Raw genomic sequence first — 27,116 nt, 5'->3', positions numbered from 1 at the left:
TCTGACCAAGAGTTTTGGTTCTTGCTGTCGTCGAGCCCCTTAAGCTATAGTTAATCACACTGACTGTGGCACCAAAACTAGAGAGAAGAATTTGCAATGCAATTACATGCACAGGCATGTTTGTCATTTTGGATTACATGATTTTCAAAGTTAAATCTTAATGCTGGGTTCATAAGTAATTCACTGCAAATCAACTACCCATATTCAGTCCGCAAGTGTATAAATTCTTCTCTGTTTCGCTTTAAAGTATGAATGTTTTACTGACACTCATCGAAGAATGTATGAGTCAAAAATGGGAAGCCTTATAATATATTCATTTTGCAAAACAAAACATGTTTCATTATTGTTTTCTCATACAGATTCAAAGTAGTGATCATGACAGCAGAAAGCCTGGACATGACAAATGGTTCCAGTAAACTTGGCTCTGTGACCCAGAATGAAGCAGCACTACTTGCCTTGATGGAGCAGACAGGCTATACCATGATACAAGAAAATGGACAAAGAAAGTTTGGTGGACCACCACCAGGTAAGAGTGTAAAGTGAAAGCTGGAGCAGGAATTTCTATGATGATTGCCCAGTTTTCCAACTTAACTTCAACAGAAGGTTGACAGAAACCTCAGAGAAACATCATAATTGGTGGAAGATCAGAGAGCCTCTATGGAAATTCCAGGCATGCATAATTGAAGATGAAAGCATTTCTTGAAGGATTTTGGCGACAACATTACAAACTTTACATAGGCTACAGTCTGGCAGTTATGAGGAGATTATACTTGTTTAGGTGCTGATTCCCTCAAGCATAGAGCCTGCCGGATTTAGTGGGAGGGAACCTCATTTGCATGGTGTGTCCATACCACTACAGGTGCGTAGTGGTCTGGTTCGCTTCCCCTCCACCCCCCCTCCCCCACAAAAGAAACAACATATGTTGTTGTTACACATTTTGGATCTTGCCTAAGACATTGCCATGGGTACCATGGTACTCCAGTGTGAGTGTCTTCTGTTTAGTAGTGTGTCTGTATTGCCTAATATCTGATTTTATAAGCCTAACTCAGGAGTGTAATAACAGTAACCGTTGGAATCTGAACTGGATGTTTCTTACATTTAGATGTGCTTTTGCAATCTTTCAAAGATGAACAGAGAAAACATCTGGCAAGATAAGGCCAGATAGAAGTCATTAAGCTGAATGTATAGAACCATTATTATAATTAGACTAATGTATTGCCATCAACAGCAATAACCATAATAAAACAGAAAATGCTGGAAATAGGTCATGCACTATTTGTGGAAAGAGAAACAGAGTTAACGTTTCAAGTTATTGACCTTTTTTCAGAACTATTCAGGTCAACAACCTGAAGCATAAACTCTCTTTTTCTCTCTCCACAGATTCTGCCTGATCTGCTAAAAATTTCCAGCATTTTTTGTTTATATTTTAGATTTCTAGCATCCATAATATTTTGCTTTCATTTTAGTGAGTAATAACAACTTGCATTTTTATAATTAAGCAAAATACTGCAGATGCTGGAAATCTGAAATAAAAACAAAAAGTGTTGGAAATACTCAGCAGGTCTGGCAGCATCTGTGGAGAGAGAAGCAAAGTTAACATTTCTGGTCTGTGACCTTTCATCATGAAGGTGCCCCAAGGCATTTCATGGGAGTGTTATCATCAAAATTTGACAATGAACCACATAATGAGATATTAGGAAAGCTGAAGAAGCTTGAACAAAGAGGTAGGTTTTAAGGAGCATCTCAAAGGAGGAGAGAAGGAAAGTTGGGATTACGGAGCCTAGGGCTTAGACAGCTGAAGGCATAGCTGCCAGTGGTGAAGCGATTAAAATTGGGGATGCACATAAGGCCAGAATCGTAGGAGCTGGGAGATCTTACAGACTTGTACTACTGGAGGAGGCTGCAGAGATGGGGAGAGTCAAGGCCATGGGGGGGACAGGCATATCCTGATGTAGACTGGAGATGGTAGAGATGGGGTAAAATTCAATGGGCAGTATGCACTGGAAAGGCTGTCTATGTTAAGATAGAGTGGATAATTTGCTTGGTTTGGCTGGCTTGCATCCTAGGTTGCTAAGGGAAATGGGAATGGAGATAGCAGAAGAGCTTGCCATAATCTTTCAGTCTTACCGAGACAGAGGGGAGGTGCCCGAATATTGGAAAGTGGCAAATGTGACACCCTTATTAGGAAGGGTGTAAGCAACTACAGTAAAAGCAAAATACTGCGGATGATGGAAATCTGAAATAAAAACAAGAAATACCGGAATGACAAATATTAAAAATGTCACAGGTTACAAGCAAGTGAGGTGGGGGTGGGGCGAGAGATAACAAAGGAGAAGGTGCAGATTGAACAAGGCCACATAGCTGACTTAGCAACTACAAGCTGGTCAGTTTAACATCAAATGTGGGTAAGGTTTTGGAAACAATCTTTCTCTTTCTTTCTTTGGCCTCCTTGTCTCTAGAGACAATGAGTAAGCGCCTGGAGGTGGTCAGTGGTTTGTGGAGCAGTGCCTGGAGTGGCTATAAAGGCCAATTCTAGAGTGACAGACTCTTCCACAGGTGCTGCAGATAAAATTGGTTGTCAGGGCTGTTACACAGTTGGCTCTCTCCTTGCGCTTCTGTCTTTTTTCCTGCCAACTACTAAGTGTCTCCGACTCGCCAGGCTTTAGCCCAGCCTTTATGGTTGCCCGCCAGCTCTGGCGATCGCTGGCACCTGACTCCCACGACTTGTGATCAATGTCACAGGACTTCATGTCACGTTTGCAGACATCTTTAAAGCGGAGCCATGGACGGCCGGTGGGTCTGGTACCAGTGACGAGCTCCCTGTACAATGTGTTCTTGGGGATCCTGCCATCTTCGATGCGGTTCACATGGCCAAGCCATCTCAGGCGCCGCTGGCTTAGTAGGGTGTATATGCTGGGAATGTTGGCCGCCTCGAGGACTTCTGTGTTGGAGATACGGTCCTGCCACCTGATGCCAAGGATTCTGTTTAGTTTATGTTTAGAGATACAGCACTAAAACAGGCCCTTTGGCCCACCGAGTCTGTGCCGATCATCAACCACCCATTTATACTAAGACGACACGAATTCCATATTCCTACCACATCCCCACCTGTCCCTATATTTCCCGACCACCTACCGATACTAGGGGCAATTGCTATTGGCCAATTTACCTATTAACCTGCAAGTCTTTGGCATGTGGGAGGAAACTGGAGCACCCGGAGGAAACCCACACAGACACAGGGAGAACTTGCAAACTCCACACAGGCAGTACCTAGAATTGAACCTGGGTCGCTGGAGCTGTGAGGCTGCGGTGCTAACCACTGCGCCACTGTGCCACTCCAGAGGCAGCGAAGATGATATGAATTGAGACGTCGCTCTTGGCTGACCCACATTGTCCAAGCCTCGCTGCCGTAGAGCAAGGTACTGAGGACACAGGCTTGATAGACTTGGACTTTTGTGTTCTGTGTCAGTGCGCCATTTTCCCACACTCTCTTGGCCAGTCTGGACATAGCAGAGGAAGCCTTTCCCATGCGCTTGTTTAATTCTGCATTGAGAGACAGGTTACTGGTGATAGTTGAGCCTAGGTAGGTGAACTCTTGAAGCACTTCGAGTGTGATCGCCGATATTGATAGATGGGGCATTTCTGACGTCCTGTCCCATGATGTTCGTTTTCTTGAAGCTGATGGTTAGGCCAAATTCATTGCAGGCAGCCGCAATCCTGTCGATGAGTCTCTGCAGAAAATCTTCAGCGTGCGATGTTAATGCAGCATCGTCAGCAAAGAGGAGTTCTCTGATCAGGACTTTTGATACTTTGGTTTTCACCTTTAGACGGGCAAGGTTGAACAACCTGCCACCTGATCTTGAGTGGAGGAAAATTCCTTCTTCTGAGGACTTGAATGCATGTGAGAGCAGCAGGGAGAAGAAGATCCCAAACAGTGTGGGTGCGAGAACACAGCCCTGTTTCACGCCACTCGGGTTAGGAAAGGGGTCTGACGAGGCACCGCTATGCTGAATTGTGCCTTTCATATTGTCATGGAATGAGATGGTGATACTTAGTAGCTTTCGTGGGCATCCAATCTTTTCTAGTAGTCTGAAGAGATCACTTCTGCTGACAAGGTCAAAGGCTTTGGTGAGAGACAATAATCACGTGGAAAAAACCAATAGGCTGTTGAGGTTTGAGTTGATTATGGAGGGCCAGCACAGATTTGTCAAAGGCAGATCATATTTGACTAACCTAATTGATTTTTTTCTTTAAGTAACAGAGAAGGTTGATGAAGGGAATGCAGTGGATGTTGTCTATAAGGATTTTAATAAAGCGTATGACGACGTACCATATAAGAGGCTGGTTAACAAAATAGAGGCTCATGGAATAGTCAGTGTCAGCTTGGAAAGAAATTGGTTTAAGGTTAGAAAACAATGAGTCATAGTAAATGGTTATTTTTTAGTCTGGAGGATGGTATAGAGTGGTGTTCCCCAAGGGTCACTACTAGGACCACTTTTTTAAAAATTTATATAAATAACTTGGATATTGGAATAGAGCAGAAGCTCAAAATTTGCTGATACCAAATTTGGAAGTGGTGGCAAGCAGTGAGGATGATGCCAGTGCAACAGGACATAGATAGGTTTAGCAGATTGGGCAGACAAGGGGCAATGGAATTTAATATAGAAAAGTGTGAGGTGATGCATTTTGGCTGGATTAGGGAGAGGCAATATATACTTAATGGCACAGTTCCAAAGAGTGTGCAGGGACAGAGGGACCTGGGGGTTCAATGGCATAGATCTTGGAAGGTGGCAGGGCATATTGAGAGAGTAATTAGCAAAGCATATGGGATCTTGGGCTTCATAAGTAGAGGTATTGAATACAAAAACAGACCAGTTTTGCTGAATCTTTATAAAGCTCTGGTTAGACCACAACTTGAGTATTGCTTTCAGTTCTGGTCACCACACTTTTGAAGTCCCTGAAAGGGAGAGGAAATTTACCAGAATGGTTCTGGGGATGAAGGAATTTAGCTACAAGGTTAAGTGGGAGAAGCTGGGTTTGTTTTCATTGGAGCAAAGTAGGTTGAGGGGAGATCAGATGCAAGTGTAGTAGATTATAGGTATATCAGGAATAAAAGAATGACTGGAGATAGGTTAGGGCCAATCAAGGATAGTAGTGGGAAGTTGTGTGTGGAATCGGAGGAGATAGGGGAAGTGTTAAATGAATATTTTGCGTCAGTATTTACAGTGGAGAAAGAAAATGTTGTCGAGGAGAATACTGAGATACAGACTACTAGGCTAGATGGGATTGAGGTTCACAAGGAGGAGGTGTTATCAATTTTGGAAAGTGTGAAAATAGATAAGTCCCCTGGGCCAGATGGGATTTATCCTAGGATTCTCTGGGAAGCCAGGGAGGAGATTGCAGAGCCTTTGTCCTTGATTTTTATGTCGTCATTGTCGACAGGAATAGTGCCGGAAGACTGGAGGATTGCAAATGTTGTCCCCTTGTTCAAGAAGGGGAGTAGAGACAGCCCTGGTAATTATCGACCTGTGAGCCTTACTTCGGTTGTGGGTAAAATGTTGGAAAAGGTTATAAGAGATAGGATTTATAATCACCTTGAAAAGAATAAGTTCATTAGAGATGGTCAGCACGGTTTTGTGAAGGGTAGGTCGTGCCTCACAAACCTTATTGAGTTTTTTGACAAGGTGACCAAACAGGTGGATGAGGGTAAAGCCGTGGATGTGGTCTATATGGATTTCAGTAAGGCGTTTGATAAAGTTCCCCACGGTAGGCTATTGCAGAAAATACAGAAGTATTAGATTGAAGGTGAATTAGTGCTTTGGATCAGAAATTGGCTAGCTGAAAGAAGACAGAGGGTGGTGATTGATGATAAATGTTCATCCTGGAGTATAGTTTCTAGTGGTGTACCGCAAGGATCTGTTTTGGGGCCACTGCTGTTTGTCATTTTTATAAATGACCTGGATGAGGGTGTAGAAGGGTGGGTTAGTAAATTTGCAGATGACACTAAGGTCGGTGGAGTTGTGGATAGTGCCGAAGGATGTTGTAGGTTACAGAGGGACATAGATAGGCTGCAGAGCTGGGCTGAGAGATGGCAAATGGAGTTTAATGCGGAAAAGTGTGAGGTGATTCACTTCGGAAGGAGTAACAGGATTGCAGAATACTGGGCTAATGGGAAGATTCTTGGTAGTGTAGATGAGCAGAGAGATCTTGGTGTCCAGGTACATAAATCCCTGAAAGTTGCCACCCAGGTTAATAGAGCTGTTAAGAAGGCAGATGGTGCGTTAGCTTTTATTAGTAGTGAGATCGAGTTTAGGAGCCACGAGGTCATGCTGCAGCTGTACAGAACTCTGGTGCGGCCGCACCTGGAGTATTGCGTGCAGTTCTGGTCACCGCATTATAGGAAGGATGTGGAAGCTTTGGAAAAGGTGCAGAGGAGATTTACTAGGATGTTGCCTGGTATGGAGGGAAGGTCTTACGAGGAAAGGCTGAGGGACTTGAGGTTGTTTTCGTTAGAGAGAAGGAGAAGAGGTGACTTAATAGAGACATATAAGATAATCAGAGGGCTGGACAGGGTGGATAGTGAGAGCCTTTTTCCTCGGATGGTGATGGCAAACACGAGGGGACATAGCTTTAAGTTGAGGGGTGATAGATATAGGACAGATGTCAGAGGTAGTTTCTTTACACAGAGAGTAGTAGGGGCGTGGAATGCCTGCAACAGTAGTAGACTTGCCAACGTTAAGGGCATTTAAGTGGTCATTGGATAGACATATGGATGAAAATGGAATAGTGTAGGTCAGACGGTTTCAAAGGTCGGTGCAACATCGAGGGCTGAAGGGCCTGTACTGCGCTGTAATGTTCTATTATGATGGGTTTAAATAAGGTAGATTTTTTTTTTTAAAAAGCTGTTCCCACTGGCTGATGGTACAAGGACTAGGGGGCACAGATTTGGGGAAGAGATGCAGGGGAATGTGAGGAAGAACTTCAATCGGCAGCGATGGTAATGACCTGGAACTGGCTGCTTACTAGGGTTGTGGGAGTGGAGATGATCTATGATTTCAAAAGGAAATAGAATGGGCACTTGAGGGAAATAAATTTGCAGGGCTCCAGGGATAGAGCGAGTGAATGGGAATGACTGCGCGGCTCTACAGATTGGCCAAATGGCCTCCTTCTGTGCCGTATTGACTTTGAATCTGTAAATTAAAAGGTTGGCTGTGCTCTAAGTAGTAACGTCATCCAGTCTGGATGCAGCGCATCCAGCTTTCTGATGGAAGTAACTATTAGCAGTAAAATCTTCACTGTCCAGCTTTTGGTCATCCATTAGCCTTGGCATTTATGAAACTATGGATTTGCTGAACTGCATTCTCACCTCTACTTTTGATGCTATAGTCCTTAGTAAAACCAATAATATCTCACACTCTTATCCTACCCCATGCTATGGCCCTCATCTCCTTTCCCTTAAGTCCAAGGGATTCAGACTTCAACAAATATGGTAGACAACTGGTCTAAGTCATTCATCGCCATATCTTGCTGGACCACACTATTGGAACATGCATGCGAACATAGGAATTAGGAGCAGAAGTAGGCCATTCGGCCCTTCGAGCCTGCTCCGCCATTCAATAAGATCATGGCTGGTCTGATTGTCTCTCAAATTCCACACTTCCATCTATCCCCAATAACCTTTGATTCCCTTGGTTAACAAGAATCTATCTACCTTTGCCTTAAAAATTTTCAATGACCCCGCCTCCACTACTTTTTGAGGCAGAAAGTCACACAACCCTCTGAGAAAAAATATCTCCTCGTCTCTGTCCTAAAAGGGCAACTCCTAATTTTAAAGCAGTGCCCCATAGTTCTGGACTCACCCACAAGCGGAAACATCCTTTCCACATCCACCTTATCAAGACCGTTCAGGATCTTATATATTTTAATCAAATTTCCCTCACTCTTCTAAACTCCAGTGAAAACAAGTCCAGTCTGTCCAACTTTTCCTCATAAGACAACCTGCTCATATCCGCTATCAATCTGGTAAAATTCCTCTGAACTGCCTCCAATGCATTTACATCCTTCCTTAAATAAGGAGACCAAAACTGCACACAGTGCAGTCAGGTCTTACTATCATCTACGAAAACTGCTCATTGTTCCAGAATCATCCTAACTGTAAAGGTAACTTCCAGTTTCTTTTCTCTACTGCAAACCGTCTTTTTAAACCCCTCTCTTGTCCTCCACCCTCGCCTGACTGACCTCTTTGTCAGTAAGATTGAGATGTGGCAAATGGAATTTCATACAAAAAAGTGTGAGTTGATGCATTTTTGTAGAAGGGATGGGGAGAAGTAATTTAGACTTAATGGCACAGTTCTGAAGAGTATGCAGGGACAGAGACATCTTGGAATCAATGTGCAGAGATCCTTGAGGGTAGCGGGACTTACTAAGAGTAGTTAGCAATGCATATATGATCTTGAAATTCATAAATAGAGGTATTGAGTACAAAAGCAGGGATGTTATGCGGAACTTTATAAAGGTTTGGTTAGGCCACAACTAGAGTACTGCATCCAATTCTGCTCACCCTATTATAGGAAGGATATAAGGGTCCTATAAGGTGCACATATAAGGATATAAGGTGCAGAGGAGATTTACCAGAACGGTTCCAGGGATGAGGGATTTTAGCCACATGGTTATGTTGGAGAAGCTGGGGTTTTTCTCTTTGGAGTAAAGGAGATTGAGGGGAGATTTGATCAAGGTGTACAAAATTATAACCGGTGTAAATAGGGCGAACACAGAAAAGCTTTTACCATTAGCTTATGGTACAAGGAATAGGGGACACCGATTTAAGGTTTTGGGCAAGAGATGCAGAGGAGATGTAAGAAATAACCTTGTGGTAATGACCTGGAACATGCTGCCTATGAGGATGGTGGAAATAAGACCATTAATGATTTCAAAAGGCAAATGGATGGGCATTTGAGGGAAATAAACATGCAGGGTTACGAAGATAGAATGTGGGAATGGGACTGACTGGATTGCTCCATAGATGGTTGGCTTGGACACGATATGCCGAATGGCCTCCTACTGTGCCATAACAATGGCTCTATGATTTGATGAACTGCTTCTCTCAGAATCACTGAACTGTTAAAGCTCAGAAGGAGGCCATTCAGCCATCATGCCAGCACTGGCTGACCGAATGAGCAATTCACTTAATGCCATTCCCCTGCCACCTTCCCATAACCCTGAAACATTCTTCTTTTTCAGATAACAGTCTAATTCCCTATTGAATGCTTCGATTGAACCTGCCTCTAGCCCACCAGGCCAAACTTCCTCTCAAGCTCCCTGCCGTCCTCGTCCTGAACATGATTGTCAAAAGAGCCAGAGACATGAAGAACCTCTTTATTCGGCTTATGACTAATGAACATGACAATATGGTGCACATGCCAACCAGTCACCATCAAAACTGCACTTCAGAAAGGAGGACATGAGGCCTTTGTATCCAGTTGTAGTCAATCTGAAAATATACATAGAGCTGGTAAAAATGACAATGAAAACAGGGTGGAAGCAGATTCAGTAATAAGGGGTGGTTTGTACTGACATGGCAGGGGTGCCAATGGTGGGCTGAAAGATGGGTTGGTGGGGTGGGGTGGTTGCTGACCCTGCCTTGGCCCTCTTTGGGACCCTTGGTCGAATTCCACAGCAGGCCACCAATAATTTGCCAGCGGTCATATTGCCTTCCCTTTAAGGGACAAGAGGAAGGCGGGCAGCTCAGCAGTACCAGCAGCAGCACCGGGGACAGTGATCACTGCTGGTTCTGCAGGAGGCCTGCAGTAGTGAACATGGAGACCCCAGAATCCAGGTATGTGGGGTCTGGGTTGCCACCGTGCCAGAGGGACCCTCTGCAAGCCATGGATTACCCCCAGAGGAGGGATTCCCCTGCCCCGAGCCCTCTAGGGGGACGCCAGGTCTTGCCTGGCCGTGCCTTCATGAGGCAGCAGACCACTCCGACGTCAGTGAAATAGGAGTGGAGACGGGAAGCAATTAATTAGCCCCTTAAAGGCCTCAGTTGGCCTCTGGGCTGGAAGGTTCTTGAGCCTTCCCTGCCCTGGACTAAATTCCATGATGTCGCAAAGGTGACAGGCACTCCAATCCCTGGTTTCCCTCGCCAATTTATGGGCCCCCCCCCCTCCCGGGCCCTCTTTTCCGATGGGCTTATAAAATTCCAGCCAAGCTTCAAAATGGGATTGTATAAATAAGGAAAAAGTTGCAGAGCTATTTCATTCAATGATTCTATGATGTGTGAATTGGAAGATCCTGGAAAATGGGTGTATGGATCGTGACCGGCAATTAACCCCTTCCCATTGATTGTACTGCAGGTCGGATGGTCACTTCACGCTGTCTGCACACTGTGCAATGATTGTTGCATGCAGGAGGCCCAATATTGTTATTGCTTAACACTACCAAAAGATAGCTAACACCTCTTAAAGGGAAGGTACATTGTGGCCGGTGGTGGTGTTGAGATCATTCCAAATATTGTGCTGTGAACAATGATTGACCATGCTTGGAGCTTGTTCCAAGGTTTTCAGACACTCTTGTGGAGATCTTGGCGGAGAGGTGTCAAGTAGAAGAGATGTCCTGTATCCTCGGGCAGCCAGTGGCCCCACAATCACATGCTCAGAAGGCAGTGACAAGAGATAGCGGTGGAGGTCAGTGCTATGAGTGGGGCCATTGCCAGGTTGCCAGATTGTGGGGAGTCAAACCCAAGTTCGACCAAAAAAAAGTCCCATGGTTGGAAAAAAAACTTTCTTTCCCAAGGGCAAGTGACTGGGGGCTGAGGTTTTCAGTTTCACTTGGGCATTTGTGAGTTGAAAAGAATAGTGTAGTGGATGGAAAAATCAGCCAGTTGTGGTTTCAAGAGATAGGCTGAGAGCTGCAGATTTGTTTTGCTTCTAGGGAGGCTGCTTGGAATTGAAGCATAACTACAAAACTTGGCTGCAGGCAAAGGAGCCGAGACTGAGGGCTGACCATTGGTGAATGACTTAAGGCTTTAGTGACAGAAAGAGTTATCAGTGACACCTCGCCATCAGGATGGTAGTGAGCAAGGCCAAGGTTGTTCAAGAGGTGACAAAACCAAACCGATAAAGGGAAGATTGCATTGCTTGCTATCGACGGGACCTCATTGCTTCTATATCTGAATCCTGGAGAACAGAACTTTAAAAACTACCTGAGGAAGATCCTGATTTTGTTGTAATGTGGGACTGTTTGATGCCATCTTGCTGATAAGCCTATTTAGCAGACTAGTAATTACTACCTTTGTTACATCTGCTTATTAATGTGCAACCTTCAAGATATAGATACATCGATCGTGATTTAACTGTTCACTTTTAATTTATGTTGGTTTTGGTTTGAGTGTTAAAGTAAAATTTATGAAAGTGAAATTTTGTCTTCCTAAATTGGGGTCGGTCAGTGGATTTGATTACTTTGGTTTGTTGGTAGTCTCCACAGGGATAGTAACACATGATCTAACATTCATATGCTTTAACTCACTGCTTAACACTGTTGCAAGACTTACATCCACATCTTAAAACTTGCACAAACTGGCAGCTATTCGATCATGACAGCCACATCGCACAAACATGTTGCATGACGCCTACTGACTCATTTCCCTCTTTCTTGCAGGAGAAGGTGGCACACAACAGGAGGTAGCAGAAATTAACAGATGGGAAGAGGCTTGTTTTTTTCCAGAAAGCCTGGTGGCAAAGTATAGAACTGAAGGCAATCTGTTATAAGCTTTTATTTGTAGAGCTACACATTGCAACTGTCACAGTTTGTCTGTTCCTAATTATAGGAGCACAAGTGAATCCCCAGTTAATGCCACCAACTATTTACAATTAAACACAATTAATAAGAAATGCCTTCATGTTTTACCCCCCATGGAAGAGAGAATGCTGGTCATCATATGAAGGGTGAGGCCATGGCCAACGGCAGGGCTGAAACTGACTGGAGATGAGGGTCTCTGCATACCGAATATTCCTTCTATCATCCCACCTTTCCAATGCAGCTGTGGATAGTGTAAGCATGCACTTCTTACTTCCTTGTATCCCCTAACCACAATCCAACCCTTGTCCCTTTTTTGTTTCAGATACTCAAGAACTAGAAGCTGCCCAGGCAGTGGAGGAGGAAAGTGGCGATGAAGGGTCACTTGATCTCACAGTCGTAGCCACCAGCTTAGATACTGACGCTGCGCGTAATTTAGAGAATAACATAGAAGCGGGATATGTACGTGATGAAACAATGGGCACAAGTGTGCTGGAGCCAAGGCTGGGGGAAAGTACAGCACAGGTGCTGGCTTTGTTGCAGAGGACTCGGATGAAGATGTCAGTGGGCAGGCTACAGAAGAAGGCTGCACTGAGAAGCCTGCTGGAAAGCTTGCATTCAATGTTAAGGAGCATGGAGGAATCCAGCATTAACACGGGGCTTTGCGCAGACCTTGCAGCCTATCTTTTCCAGCATGGAACAGGGAGACATGCCCATCAATACACCTATGCAGACTGTTGTTACACAGTCTCAACTTTCTGCCACAGAAGCTTAGACTGTTGCCACCCTGGCTCTGGATACCATTGTGCAAAGGGGCATCACAGCTCTCCAACAATCTGTTCTGCAACAGATCTGCTCCCTGAAGACCCTCCATAGATATGGCCTCCTGTGGAGAACACTTCTCCCCCACTTTCTATTCTTGCCTCTTCTAGCAGCTCCTCCTGCTCTGTGTGGCCTCTGCTTGTTTTCCCAGATATGCAAGAGGGAAACATACCTATGTCTGGAAGCAACTGGTTTGCGCAGAAGCCTTTAAGTCAACAAAAAAGTAATTCAGCACCAGCCAGAGCTGTAAACCTGTAGATTATTGAAATTTTTAGCAAGTGTGGAAGAGCACCCAAAATGTGTAGCATAGTACTAATAGCCAGAGGAAATAATCCAGCAACTTACCTGTATGAAGTTCGTGACACCTTTAAGTAGGGCTTGTGGGGGGCTTTCTTACCATCTAAAATTGTGTTCATCTGGAAATTGAGGGGGTGTAGGCTGGAACATGGAATTCCAAATGGCAGTACTGGTGTCAAATAAGCATTGTGCAGTTAAATGATGTCATGATCTGCCTGCTCTGCACACTGCTGGTGGCTGGTTAGGTCTGCATGCACAAAGCCCTTTACAAATAAGGTATTTTGGGGGGATCTTCCAGCTTTGTGCTGCTCAGCACTGCAGTTTACCAGAGGAAAATAGTGTGCATGCTGGAACTCTGAAATAAAAGGAGAAAATGCTGGAAATACTCAGCAGGTCTGGCAGCATCTGTGGAGAGAGAAAGTCAGTCAGTTCAGGTAATTAAATATGTAACAATTTAAGCAAGGCGGGACAAGGGGGAGATGGGAGGAAAGAACAAAAGGGAAGGCCTTTGATAGGGTGGAAGGCAGAAAAGATGTAATGATAAAAGGGATGATGCAAAGCAAAAGAAGTTGGTAATGGGACAGGTAAAGAAACAAATGATGTGTCGAGAGGAGATGTAACTGGGACAAGTGGAATCATCACCAAAAGTTGTCATCCAAAAACAAGAAAACATAAAATATATACAAAAAGAGAGAAACCAAATGGAACAGAGGGTAGAATCTGAAATTGTTGAGCTCACTGAGTCCAAAAAGTTGCAGTCAAAAGATAAGGTGCAGTTTCACAACCTTACGTTGAGCCTCATTGAAATGTGTAGGAGGCTGAGCACAGAAGGACTGGGGCAAAGAGTTAAAAGGGCAGTTGACCGGAAGCTCGGGTTATGTTTGTGTACTGAATGGAAGTGTTCCGCAAATGAGTCACCCAGTCTGCACTTGGTCTCCCCAGTGTAAAGAAGACTGCCTTGTGAGCAGCGAATACCAAGAACGAAGAACAGGAACAGGCCATTCATCCCTCCAAGCCTGCGCCGATCTTGATGTCTGCCTAAACGAAAACCTTCGGCACTTCCGGTGACCGTATCCCTCTATTCCCATCCTATTCATGTATTTGTCAAGATGCCTCTTCAACGTCGCTATCGTACCTGCTTCCACCACCTCCCCCGGCAGCAAGTTCCAGGCACTCACTACTCTCTGTGTAAAAAAACATGCCTCGCACATCCCCTCTAAACTTTGCCCCTCGCACCTTAAACCTATGTCCCGTAGTAACTGACTCTTCCACCCTGGGAAAAAGCTTCTGACTATCCACTCTTTCCATGCCGCTCATAACTTTGTACATCTCGATCATGTCGCCCCTCCACCTCCGTCGTTCCAGTGAAAACAATCTGAGTTTATCCAACCTCTCCTCATAGCTAATACCCTCCAGACCAGGCACCATCCTGGTAAACCTCTTCTGTACCCGCTCCAAAGCCTCCACGTCCTTCTGGTAGTGTGCCGACCAGAATTGCATGCAATATTCTAAGTGTGGCCTAACTAAAGTTCTGTACAGCTGCAGCATGACTTGCCAATTTTTATACTCTATGCCTCAACCGATGAAGGCAAGCATGCCGAATGCCGCCTTGACTACCTTATCCACCTGCGTTGCCACTTTCAGTGACCTGTGGACCTGTACGCCCAGATGTCTCTGCCTGTCAATACTCCTAAGGGTTCTGCCATTTACTGTATACTTCCCACCTGTATTAGACCTTCCAAAATGCATTACCTCACATTTGTCCGCATTAAACTCCATCTGCCATTTCTCCGCCCAGGTCTCCAACCGATCTAGATCCTGCTGCATCCTCTGACAATCCTCATCACTATCCGCAACTCCACCAACCTTTGTGTCTTCCGCAAACTTACTAATCAGACCAGCTACATTTTCCTCCAAATCATTTATATATACTACAAACAGCAAAGGTCCCAGCACTGATCCCTGCGGAACACCACTCGTCACAGCCCACCCTTCAGAAAAGCACCCTTCCACTGCTACTCTCTGTCTTCTATGACCGAGCCAGTTCTGTATCCATCTTGCCAGGTCACATCTGCCTGTGTGACGTCACCTTTTGTACCAGTCTGTCATGAGGGACCTTGTCGAAGGCTTTACTGAAGTCCATATAGATAACATCCACTGCCCTTCCTTCATCTTTGTCACTTCCTCAAAAAAACTCAATCAAATTAGTGAGACACGACCTCCCCTTCACAAAACCATGCTGTCGCTCGCGAAAATGTTCGTTTGTTTCCAAATGGGAGTAAATCCTGTCCCAAAGAATCCTCTCTAGTAATTTCCCTACCACTGACGTAAGGCTCACCGGACTATAATTTCCTGGATTATCCTTGCTACCCTTCTTAAACAAAGGAACAACATTGCGATTGTCCACTCCTGTGGGACCTCACCTGTAGCCAATGCGGATACAAAGATTTCTGTCAAGGCCCCAGCAATTTCTTCCCTTGCCTCCCTCAGTATTCTGGGGTAGATCCCATCAGGCCCTGGGGACTTATCTACCTTAATGCTTTGCAAGATGCCCAACACCACCTCCTTTTTGATAATGAGATGACTGAGACTATCTGCACTCACTTCCCTAGGCTCATCACCCACCAAGTCTTTCTCTTTGGTGAATACTGATACAAAATACTCACTTAGTACCTTGCCCATTTCCTCTGGCTCCACACATAGATTCCCTCCTCTGTCTTTGAGTGGGCCAACCCTTTCCCTGGTTACCCTCTTGCTCTTTATATACGTATAAAAAGCCTTGGGATTTTCCTTAATCCTGTTTGCCAATGACTTTTCATGACCCCTTTTAGCCCTCCTGACTCCTTGCTTAAGTTCCTTCCTACTGTCTTTATATTCCTCAAGGGCTTTGTCTGTTCCCAGCCTTCCAGCCCTTACGAATGCTTCCTTTTTCTTTTTGACTAGGCTCACAATATCCCGTGTTATCCAAGGTTCCCAAAACTTGCCAAACTTATCCTTCTTCCTCACAGGAACATGCTGGTCCTGGATACTAATCAACTGACTCTCACATGTCAGATGTTGATTTACCCTCAAACAGCCGCCCCTTAATATTGTTATAATTAACCTTCCCCCAATTTAGCACCTTCACCCGAGGACTATTATCCTTATCCACAAGTACCTTAAAACTTATGGAATTATGTTCACTGTTCCCGAAATGCTCCCCTACTGAAACTTCGACCACCTGGCTAGGCTCATTCCCCAATACCAGGTCCAGCATGGCCCCTTCCCTAGTTGGACTATCTACATATTGTTTCAACAAGCCCTCCTGGATGCTCCTTCCAAGTTCTGCCCCATCCAAACCCCGAGCACTAAGTGAGTCCCAGTCAATATAGGGGAAGTTAAAATCACCCACCACCACAACCCTGTTGCCTTTACATCTTTCCAAAATCTGTCTACATATCTGCTCCTCTACCTCCCGCTGGCTGTTGAGAGGCCTGTAGTAAACCCCCAACATCATGACTGCACTCTTCCTATTCCTGAGCTGCACTCATATTGCCTCACTGCTTGACCCCTCCGAGGTGTCCTCCCGCAGTACAGCTGTGATATTCTCCTTAACGAGTAATGCAACTCCCCCACCCCCTTTACATCCCCCTCTATCCCGCCTGAAGCTTCTAAATCCTGGAACATTTAGCTGCCAATCCTGTCCTTCCCTCAACCAAGTCTCTGTAATAGCAACAACATCATAGTTCCAAGTACTAATCCAAGCTCTAAGTTCATCTGCGTTACCTGTTATACATCTTGCATTGAAACAAATGCACTTCAGACCACCAGTCCCGCTGTGCTTAGCAACGTCTCCCTGCCTGCTCTTCCTCTTAGTCTTACTGGCCTTATTTACTAGTTCCTCCTCAGTTATTTCACCTGCTGTCCTACCACCTGCTCTGGTTCCCACCCCCCTGCCAGACTAGTTTAAACCCTCGCAAGTGACACTAGCAAACCTCGCAGCCAGGATATTTGTGCCCCTCCAGTTAAATGCAACCCATCCTTCTTGTGCAGGTCCCACCTGTCCCTGAAGAGATCCCAATGATCCAGATATCTGAAATCCTCCCTTCTCCACCAGCTGTTCAGCCACATGTTTAGCTGCACTATCTTCCTATTTCTAGCCTTGCTGGCACGTGGCACAGGGAGTAATCCCGAGATTACAACCCTAGAGGTCCTGTCTTTTAACTTTCTACCTAACTCCCTAAACTCCCCCTGCAGGACCTTATCACTTTTCCTGCCTATGTCATTGGTACCGATGTGCACCACAACCTCTGGCTTTTCACTTTCCCCCTTTAGAATGCTCCCTGTCCGTTCAGAGACATCCTTGACCCTGGCACCAGGGAGGTAACATACCATCCTAGAGTCTCTTTCACGTCCACAGAAGCACCTATCTGTGCCCCTGACTATGGAGTCCCCTTCAACTATTGCTCTTCTGCGCTTTGTCCCTCCCTGCTGAACAACAGTGCTAGCCGTGGTGCCACTGCTCTGGCAGCTGCTATTGTTTTCCCCTGATAGGCTATCCCTCCCAACAGTATCCAAAACGATATACTTGTTAGAGAGGGGGATAGCCGCAGGGGATTCCTGCACTGACTGCCTGCCCTTTGTAGCGGTCTCCCATCTATTTGCCTGCACCTTGAGTGTAACCACTTCTCTAAAATTCCTGTCTATGATGCTTTCTGCCACCTGCATGTTCTGAAGTGCATTCAGTTGCTGCTCCAACCAATCCATGCAGTCTGAGGAGCTGCAACTGGGTACAGTATAATAAATTAAAAGAACTATAAGGAAATCGCTGCTTCATTTGTGAAGGAGTGTTTGGGGCTTTTGCTGATGAGAAAGGAGGAGGTAAAAGGGCACTTGCATGCGAAGGGAAGAGCTGTTGGGGTGATTTAGGAGTGGACTAGCCGATAGTGGAGGGAGTAGTCTCTTGGAAAGGCCGAAGGTGGGGGGACGGAGGCGGAAATGATGGAGGATGATCCATTGGATGCAGAGACTGGTGGGTGAAAGGTGAGGTGAGAGGAAGGGATGAGAGTGGAAGAGCGGGAAATGGAACGGAGACAGTTGAGAGCTATGATGGGGGATGTTCATGGTTCAGGAAAAAGCACTGGTATGGAAGGTTGAATCATCAGGACAGATGCCATGGGGACTGAGAAACTGAAAGGATGGAATAAAGTTGTTAGAAGAAATGGGGTATTTCGTAACAGCACTGAGTGTGTACTTATACCACACGGGGCTGCAGCTGTTCAAGAAGGTTGCTCACCACTATCCACCTTCTCAAGGGCAATTAAAGATTGGCAACAAATGCTGGCCGAACCACCGACACCCATATCCCACGAACAAATGTGAAAAAAAATGGCGTGTAGTCAAGGTGGGAGTCATTGGCTTATCCCAGAAATGGAGACAGAAGTTAAGGAATGATAGGGAAGAGTCAGAGATGGACTTTGTGAAGGGTGGAAATTGGAAGCAAATTTGATTACATTTTTCAGTTCAGGGTTTGTTAGAAGAGCAAATTGCTGAGAAGCGTAGAAACAATAGGACAGTCATAGGGGATTTCACTACCCTAATATTAGGGCGGCACGGTGGCGCAGTGGTTAGCACCACAGCCTCACCGCTCCAGTGACCCGGGTTCAATTCTGGGTACTGTCTGTGTGGAGTTTGCAAGTTCTCCCTGTGTCTGCGTGGGTTTCCTCCGGATGAGAACAAAGAACAAAGAAAATTACAGCACAGGAACAGGCCCTTCGGCCCTCCAAGCCTGCCCCGATCCAGATCCTCAATCGAAACATGTCGCCTATTTTCTAAGGGTCTGTATCTCTTTGCTTCCTGTCCATTCATGTATCTGTCTAGATACATCTTAAAAGACGCTATCGTGCCCGCGTCTACCACCTCTGCTGGCAACGCGTTCCAGGCACCCACCACCCTCTGCGTAAAGAACTTTCCATGCATAACCCCCCTAAACTTTTCCCCTCTCACTTTGAACTCGTGACCCCCAGTAATTGAATCCCTCACTCTGGGGAAAAAGCTTCTTGCTATCCACCCTGTCTATACCTCTCATGATTTTGGACACCTCAATCAGGTCCCCCCTCAACCTCCGCCTTTCTAATGAAAATAATCCTAATCTGCTCAACCTCTCTTCATAGCGAGCACTCTCCATTCCAGGCAACATCCTGGTGAACCTCCTCTGCACCCTCTCCAAAGCATCTACATCCTTTTGGTAATGTGGCGACCAGAACTGCACGCAGTATTCCAAATGTGGCCGAACCAAAGTCCTATACAACTGTAACATGACCTGCCCACCCTTGTACTCAATACCCCGTCCAATGAAGGAAAGCATGCCGTATGCCTTCTTGACCACTCTATTGACCTGCGTTGCCACCTTCAGGGAACAATGGACCTGAACACCAAAATCTCTCTGGACATCAATTTTCCCCAGGACTTTTCCATTTACTGTACAATTCACTCTTGAATTGGATCTTCCAAAATGCATCACCTCGCATTTGCCCTGATTGAACTCCATCTGCCATTTCTCTGCCCAACTCTCCAGTCTATATATATTCTGCTGTATTCTCTGACATTCCCCTTCACTATCTGCTACTCCACCAATCTTAGTGTCGTCTGCAAACTTGCTGATCAGACCACCTATACTTTCCTCCAAATCATTTATGTATATCACAAACAACAGTGGTCCCAGCACGGATCCCTGTGGAACACCACTGGTCACAAGTCTGCATTATGAGAAACTCCCTTCCACTGCTACTCTCTGTCTCCTGTTGCCCAGCCAGTTCTTTATCCATCTAGCTAGTACACCCTGGACCCCATGCGACTTAACTTTCTCCATCAGCCTACCATGGGGAACCTTATCAAACGCCTTACTGAAGTCCATGTATATGACATCTACAGCCCTTCCCTCATCAATCAACTTTGTCACTTCGCCAAAGAATTCTATTAAGTTGGTAAGACATGACCTTCCCTGCACAAAACCATGTTGCCTATCACTGATAAGCCCATTTTCTTCCAAATGGGAATAGATCCTATCTCTCAGTAACTTCTCCAGCAGCTTCCTTCCCACTGACGTCAGGCTCACCGGTCTATAATTACCTGGATTATCCCTGCTACTCTTCTTAAACAAGGGGACAACATTAGCAATTCTCCAGTTCTCCGGGACCTCACCCGTGTTTAAGGATGCTGCAAAGATATCTGTTAAGGCCCCAGCTATTTTCTCTCTCGCTTCCCTCAGTAACCTGGGATCGATCCCATCCGGACCTGGGGACTTGTCCACCTTAATGCCTTTTAGAATACCCAACACTTCCTCCTTATGCCGACTTGACCTAGAGAAATCAAACATCTGTTCCTAACCTCAACATCCTTCATGTCCCTCTCCTGGGTGAATACCGATGCAATGTACTCGTTTAGAATCTCACCCATTTTCTCTGACTCCACGCATAACTTTCCTCCTTTGTCCTTGAGTGGGCCAATCCTTTCTCTAGTTACCCTCTTGCTCCTTATATATGAATAAAAGGCTTTGGGATTTTCCTTAACCCTGTTTGCTGAAGATATTTCATGACCCTTTTAGCCCTCTTAATTCCTTGTTTCAGATTGGTCCTACATTCCCGATATTCTTTCAAAGCTTCGTCTTTTTTCAGCCTCCTAGACCTTATGTATGCTTCCTTTTTCCTCTTAGCTAGTCTCACAATTTCACCTGTCATCCATGGTTCCCTAATCTTGCCATTTCTATCCCTCATTTTCACAGGAACATGTCTCTCCTGCACGCTAATCAACCTCTCTTTAAAAGCCTCCCACATATCAAATGTGGATTTACCTTCAAACAGCTGTTCCCAATCTACATTCCCCAGCTTCTGCCGAATTTTGGTATGGTTGGCCTTCCCCCAATTTAGCACTCTTCCTTTAGGACCACTCTCGTCTTTGTCCATGAGTCCTCTAAAACTTACGGAATTGTGATCACTATTCCCAAAGTAGTCCCCTACTGAGACTTCAACCACCTGGCCGGGCTCATTCCCCAACACCAGGTCCAGTATGGCCCCTTCCCGAGTTGGACTATTTACATACTGCTCTAGAAAACCCTCCTGGATGCTCCTTCCAAATTCTGCTCCATCTAGGGTGCTCTGGTTTCCTCCCACATGCCAAAGACTTGCAGGTTGATAGGTAAATTGGCCATTAGCAATTGCCCCTAGTATTGGTAGGTGGAAGGGAAAATATCGGGACAGGTGGGGATGTGGTAGGAATATGGAATTAGTGTAGGATTAGTATAAATGGATGGTTGATGGTCGGCACAGACTAGGTGGGCTGAAGGGCCTGTTTCAGTGCTGTATCTCTAAAACGAAACTAACTGGGATAAATTGAGTATAAATGGCATAGAGAGTACAGAATTCTTAAGTTACATTTAGGAGAACCTTGTTGGCCAGTATGTAGCAACAAGAGAAGGGACAGTTCTGGACTTTGCTTTCGGGTAAGAAGCTGGGCAGGTGGAAAGAGTATTGGTGGGAGAGTATTTTTGTGGCCATTATCATAATTCACTTAGATTTAGAGTACTTATGGAAAAGGATAAAGTTAGACCAAGAGTGAAAGATTTAAATTGGAGAAAGTCCAATTTTAATAAGCTGCTGAAAGGCCACTGACCTGCAACATTAACTCTGCTTCTCTCTGCACAGATGCTGCCAGACCTGCTGAGTATTTGCAGCATTTCTTGTTTTTATTTAATAAGCTGAAATGTAATTTGGAAAAAGTGGACTGGAAACAGCTACTTGAAGGTAAATCAATGTGAGAGCAGTGAGGAAGAGATAAAGTGGGTTCAGAACATAGATGTTCTCACAAAGAAAAGGAGTGGGATTCCCAAATGTAGACCCCCCCCCGCCGGATGTCAAAAAGCATGCAGAGTCGGATAATGCAAAAAAGAAAGCTTATGTCAGATGCTTAGAGATCAACTTTGCAGAAAGCCTCGAGGAATGTAGGGGTTAAATAAGAAAAGAAATTAGAAAAGCAAAAAAAAAATATTGGCATGCAAAATCTGGGAAACCTTAAGGTGTTTTATAAATGCATAAAGAGCATAAGGATAACTAAAGAACGAGTAGGGCTGATTGAAGACCAAAATGTGGAGGCTCTTCATGAATATTTTGTGTTCATTTTCACAAAAGGGCGGGATGAAGCAGACGTTGTAGTTGAGTGTGAAATATTGGATGGGATAAACTAGTGATAATAGAGAAAATATTAATATGGTTATCAGCTTTGAAAGTGATTAAATCCCCAGGAATGGATGGAATGTATCCCAAGTTCCTAAGAGAAGCAAGGGAAAAAATAGTGGAGGCTCTGATCATCATTTTGCAATCCTTTCTGGCTACAGGCATGGGACTGGAGGATTGCTACTGTATCGTTATTTAAAAAGGGAGGAAGGGAAGTATAGACTGAGCAATTATAGGCCAGTCAGCCTCACCTCAATGGTGGGCGATCTATTGGAAAAAGTTCTGAGAGATAGTATAAATCCATATTTAGAAAGGCACAAATTAATCAAGGACAGTCAGCATGGTTTTGTTGCAGGAAGGTTGTATTTGACTAACTTAATCACATTTTTAGGTGGTAACAAGGATGGTTGATGATGGTGTTTGCTGTAGTCTACATTTATTTTAGCAAAGCTTTTGACAAGGTCCCATATGGAAGACTTGTCAGAAAATTGAATGGCATCCAAGTGGCAAGTTGGATCCAAAATTGGTTCAGTGGCAGAAAGCAAATGATAATGTGGTCGGGTGTTTTTGTGACTGGAAGGTTGTTTTCAGTGGGATTCTACAGGGCTCAGTACCTTGCTGTTTATGATATATATCAAGATTTAGACTTAAATGTAGGGGGCATGATTAAGAAGTTTGCAGATAATATGAAAATTGGCATGTAGTTGATAGTGAGAATGAAAGCTATAGACTGCAGGAAGACATCAGTGGTCAGGTAGGCAGAAAAGTGGCCAATAGAATTCAATCCCGAGAAGTGTGAGCTAATGTATTTGGGGAGGGAAAACAAGGCAAGGGGATGCACAATTAATGGGACAGTTATGAGAAGTGTAGAGCAGAGGGACCTTGCAGTGCATGTTCACAGATCCCTGAAGGTAGCAGGACAGGTAGATAAGGTGGTTAATGAGGTATATGGGATACTTTATTAACTGAGGCATAGATATAAGAGCAGTGAGGTTATGCTAGAAATATATAGAACACTAGTTAGTTAGACTGCAACTAGAGCATTGCATACAGTTGTGGTCACCATATTACAGGAAGGATGTGATCACTCTAGAGAGGGTGATCTACTGAGGAGATCTAAGAGGATGTTGCCAGGAATGCAGAATTTTAGCGATGAGGCAGCGTGGAGATTTATTTTAATTTATAAAACTTATGAGGGGCCTAGATAGAGTGGATAGGAAGGGCATAATTCTATTAGCAGTGAGATGAATAACTAGGGGGCATAGATTTCAAATAATTGGTAGAAGGATTAGAGGGGAATTGAGGAATAACTCTTTCACCCAGAGGGTAGTAGGATTTGGATCTCACTGAAAGGGTAGTGGAGGAAGAAACCCACATCGCATTTAAAAAAGGTTTGGATGTGCACTTGAGGTACTGTAACGTCAAGTGCTATGGTCCAAGAGCTGGAAGGCAGTATTGGGCTGGATAACTCTTTTATGTCTGGCAAGCGCACAATGGATTGAATGGCCTTTTGTGCCTTGAATTTTTCTATGTTTATATGAGAGTAGGAAATGTTATCTATGCAGTTATCAATTTGCTGGAGAAAAAGGTGAGAGAGAGGATCTGAGTAGTCTGGAACAAAGAGTGTTCTCCTCCATATCCCATGAAAAGGCAGGCATAGCTAGGACCCGTACACGTTCCCATAGCAATACCTTTCCTTTGGAGGAAGTAAGTGGAGTTATAGGGGAAGAGAATGGACTGCTTCAAGTTCAGAGAGAGAAAGGTTACAGAGTGAGGGGGAGCGAGCACTTCGTTCTTGTTGCTCCAAACCCTCTTTTTCCAGTACATGTATCATTGCCAGTTCCTGCGCTTGCCCTGAACTTGAAAATTTCATCAATTTTGTTTCCAGTTTCCACAAATCCCTCACCTTCACATGGTCCATCTCTGACTCTTCCCTTCCTCGACTTCTCTGTCTTGATTTCTGGGGATAGACTATCCACCAGTATTCACTATAAGTCCACTGGCTCACACAGCTACCTTGACTACACTTCCTCACACCCAGTTTCCTTTGAGGACTCCATTTCATTCTTCCAGTTTCTCTGTCTCTGTTGTACCTGTTTATCAGATGCAATGTGTCTGATATATCTTCCTTTTACGCGGGACAGTGGCGCAGTGGTTAGCACCGCAGCCTCACAGCTCCAGCGACCCGGGTTCAGTTCTGGGTACTGCCTGTGCGGAGTTTGCAAGTTCTCCCTGTGACCGTGTGGGTTTCTGCCGGGTGCTCCAGTTTCCTCCCACAGCCAAAGACTTGCAGGTTGATAGGTAAATTGGCCATTGTAAATTGCCCCTAGTGTAGGTAGTGGTAGGAGAATGGTGGGGATGTGGTAGGGAATATGGGGGTTAATGTCTGATTAGTATAAATGGGTGGTTGTTGGTCGGCACTTCTTGGTGGGCCGAAGGACCTGTTTCAGTGCTGTATCTCTCTATGACTCTGCTTCAGCCAAGGATTTCCTGTCCACCGTGGTTGGCAAGGTGCTCAAACATGTCTGTTCTATTTCCTGCACTTCTGCCCTCTTTTTTTCACTCCTCCCACAATCACAATAGGATACCTTTTGTTGCACCAGCCTTTGCATTCAAGTGACTATCATCCGCCATTTTCACCACCTTCAGCATGATGCCACCACCAGACGTCTTCCCCTCCCTTTCAGCCTTCCGAAGGGCCCGCTCTCTCTGTGGCACCCTGGTCTACTCCTAAATTACCCCCAAAATCCTCTCCCCTCGTGGCACCTTCCAATTGCAAGCTCAGGAGATGCAACAAATGCCCTTTTACCTCCTCCCTTCTCATTGTCCAAGGCCCAAAACACTCCTTCCACGTGAAACAGTGATTTAGTTGTACTACTTTCAATTTATTATACTGTATTCACTGCTGATGATGCAGTCTCCTCTACATTGGGGAAACAAAATGAGGATTGGGTGACTGACTTGTGGAACACTTTCATTCATTCCACATGCATGACTACGAGCTTCTGATTACCTGTCAGTTTAATTTTTCACCCCACTCCCACTATGTCCTTGGCCTTCTATGTGGTTCCAGTGAAGCTGAATGTAAACTCGAGGATTAGGCACTTTACAGTCTTCTGGGCTCAACATTGAGTTCATTCATTTCAGATTATAAGCTCTGCCCCCATTTTTTTTTCTTTCTTGTGTGTTTTTTGTTTTCTGCATTAGAGCTTTTGGTGGTGATTCTGCTTGTCTCATTTATACCTCATTTTACATACATCTTCTGTTTCTTTACTTGTACCATTACTATCTCTTTTTTGCATTGCATGATCATCCCTTTTGTAATTTAATTTCTGCTGCCTTCTGCCCTCTCACAGACCTTCACTTTTGTTCTTTGCTCCCCTCCTTTCCCTGCCATGCTTAAAAACTGTTCCATCTCTAAGTATTCCCAGTTCTGACGAAGGTCATCAACCTGAACCATTAACTCTTTTACTCTACCCACAGATGCTGCCAGATCTGCTGAGAACTGAGATCTGCCAGAACCAGGGGTCATAGTCTAAGGATACGGGGTAAACCTTTCAGGACTGAGATGAAGAGAAATTTCTTCACCCAGAGAGTGGTGAGCCTGTGGAATTCGCGACCACAGAAAGCAGTTGAGGCCAAAACATTGAATGTTTTCAAGAAGGAGTTTGATATAGCTCTTGGGTCTAAAGGGATCAGAGAGTTTGAGGAGAAAGCGGGAACAGGTTACGGAGTTGGATGATCAGCCATGATCATAATGAATGGCGGAGCAGGCTTGAAGAGCCGAATAGCCGACTCCTCCTATTTTCTATGTTTCTATGTATTTCCAATGTTTTCTATTTTTACTGCAGTTTCCCAGTACTTTTACTGCTAAGCCATCAGCAGAGCTTGCCTCTTTTTAAAAATGGCCAGTCAATATTCTGTGGCACTAAACACTGGGAGTAAAGATCAAGCATACTATTCAGGCCAAACAGGGTTAGAGGGCTGAAATAATTGGACTAAGATGGGAGAAAGAGTGAGGGGCCGGTAGGAGGGGAGAAGAGAGTATTTGTTGGTAAGATAAGGCTAAAAGCACCCCTAGAGTTGAGACTGAAAATCTCAATGTGATTGATGACATGGACATAGCATTTTTAATATATAGAAAGTGATGTCATGATTATCATACAGTTTATCATCCAGGTAAGTATATCACATGTTTGCGTGAAGGTTCCTCTGCTACACAAGGTAACTCCGCCGATTCACTTCTGTTTTATTTTTAACTGGTGAGAACATACACATTGCAAAGATCCAAGAGTTTAATTTAGTGAGTTGGAGCAGCGCGAATCTGAGAGACAGCAGGACGATAAACAGCAAGGAGTGGGAAGGCAAAAGCTCAGTCGGAGCAGCGTGAATCAGCGAGACGAGTGGACTCGCTGTCGCCTGTAACCAGTCGGAGCCTGCACTCAGAGTAAAAAAAACAGTGACATCACAGGGAAGCAGGAAGGCTGGTGAGTATTGCAACTTGGGGACTGCCTCTCAAAAAATGGCAGACTAAAAATGAGAAAAAAAATTAAGTATTAATTATAAGGAACAAGTGCGTAGCTGGTGAGTATTATCTTTTTGAGTAAAGTTTATTTTAACTAGTGAACTGTATTGATTTATCAGTACTAGTGAGGTTTTATTAATAGTTCTAAGGTGTTGTAGTATTGGTAACATTTTTTTTAGCAGTAGCAAAGTGTCAACTAATAAAGGAATGACAGGGTTGCTTCAACCTTGAGAGTGCATCTCCTGTGCTATGTGGGAGCTCCAGGACGCTTCCTGTATCCTGGAGAGTCATTTTTGCAGAAAGTGTCATCAATTGCAGCAGCTTAAGCTCCGGGTTTTGGAACTTGAGCAGCAGCTAGTAACACTGCGGTGCATTCGTGAGGATGAGAGCTATGTTGAAATCACATTTATAGATGTGGTCACCCCGCAGCTTAGCAGTATGCAGGAAAAGAGGGAATGGGTGACCTCCAG

General features: G+C 44.8%; 1 protein-coding gene across 1 annotated transcript in view; it reads left to right on the top strand.

Moving 5' to 3' along the window:
* Nucleotides 1–375: 375 nt before the first annotated feature.
* The window catches only part of rbm46 (RNA binding motif protein 46), a 119,685-nt gene continuing 92,944 nt past the window's right edge, over nucleotides 376–27,116 (top strand). Inside the window, exon 1 of the mRNA XM_068022998.1 lies at nucleotides 376–526. Coding sequence (XP_067879099.1) covers nucleotides 376–526 — 151 coding nt within the window. The remainder of the gene's footprint in view (nucleotides 527–27,116) is intronic.

This window comes from Heterodontus francisci, chromosome 1 (genome assembly GCF_036365525.1).
Source record: "Heterodontus francisci isolate sHetFra1 chromosome 1, sHetFra1.hap1, whole genome shotgun sequence".
Taxonomy (NCBI): domain Eukaryota; kingdom Metazoa; phylum Chordata; class Chondrichthyes; order Heterodontiformes; family Heterodontidae; genus Heterodontus; species Heterodontus francisci.
This window is presented reverse-complemented; position numbering and strand designations above follow the sequence as displayed.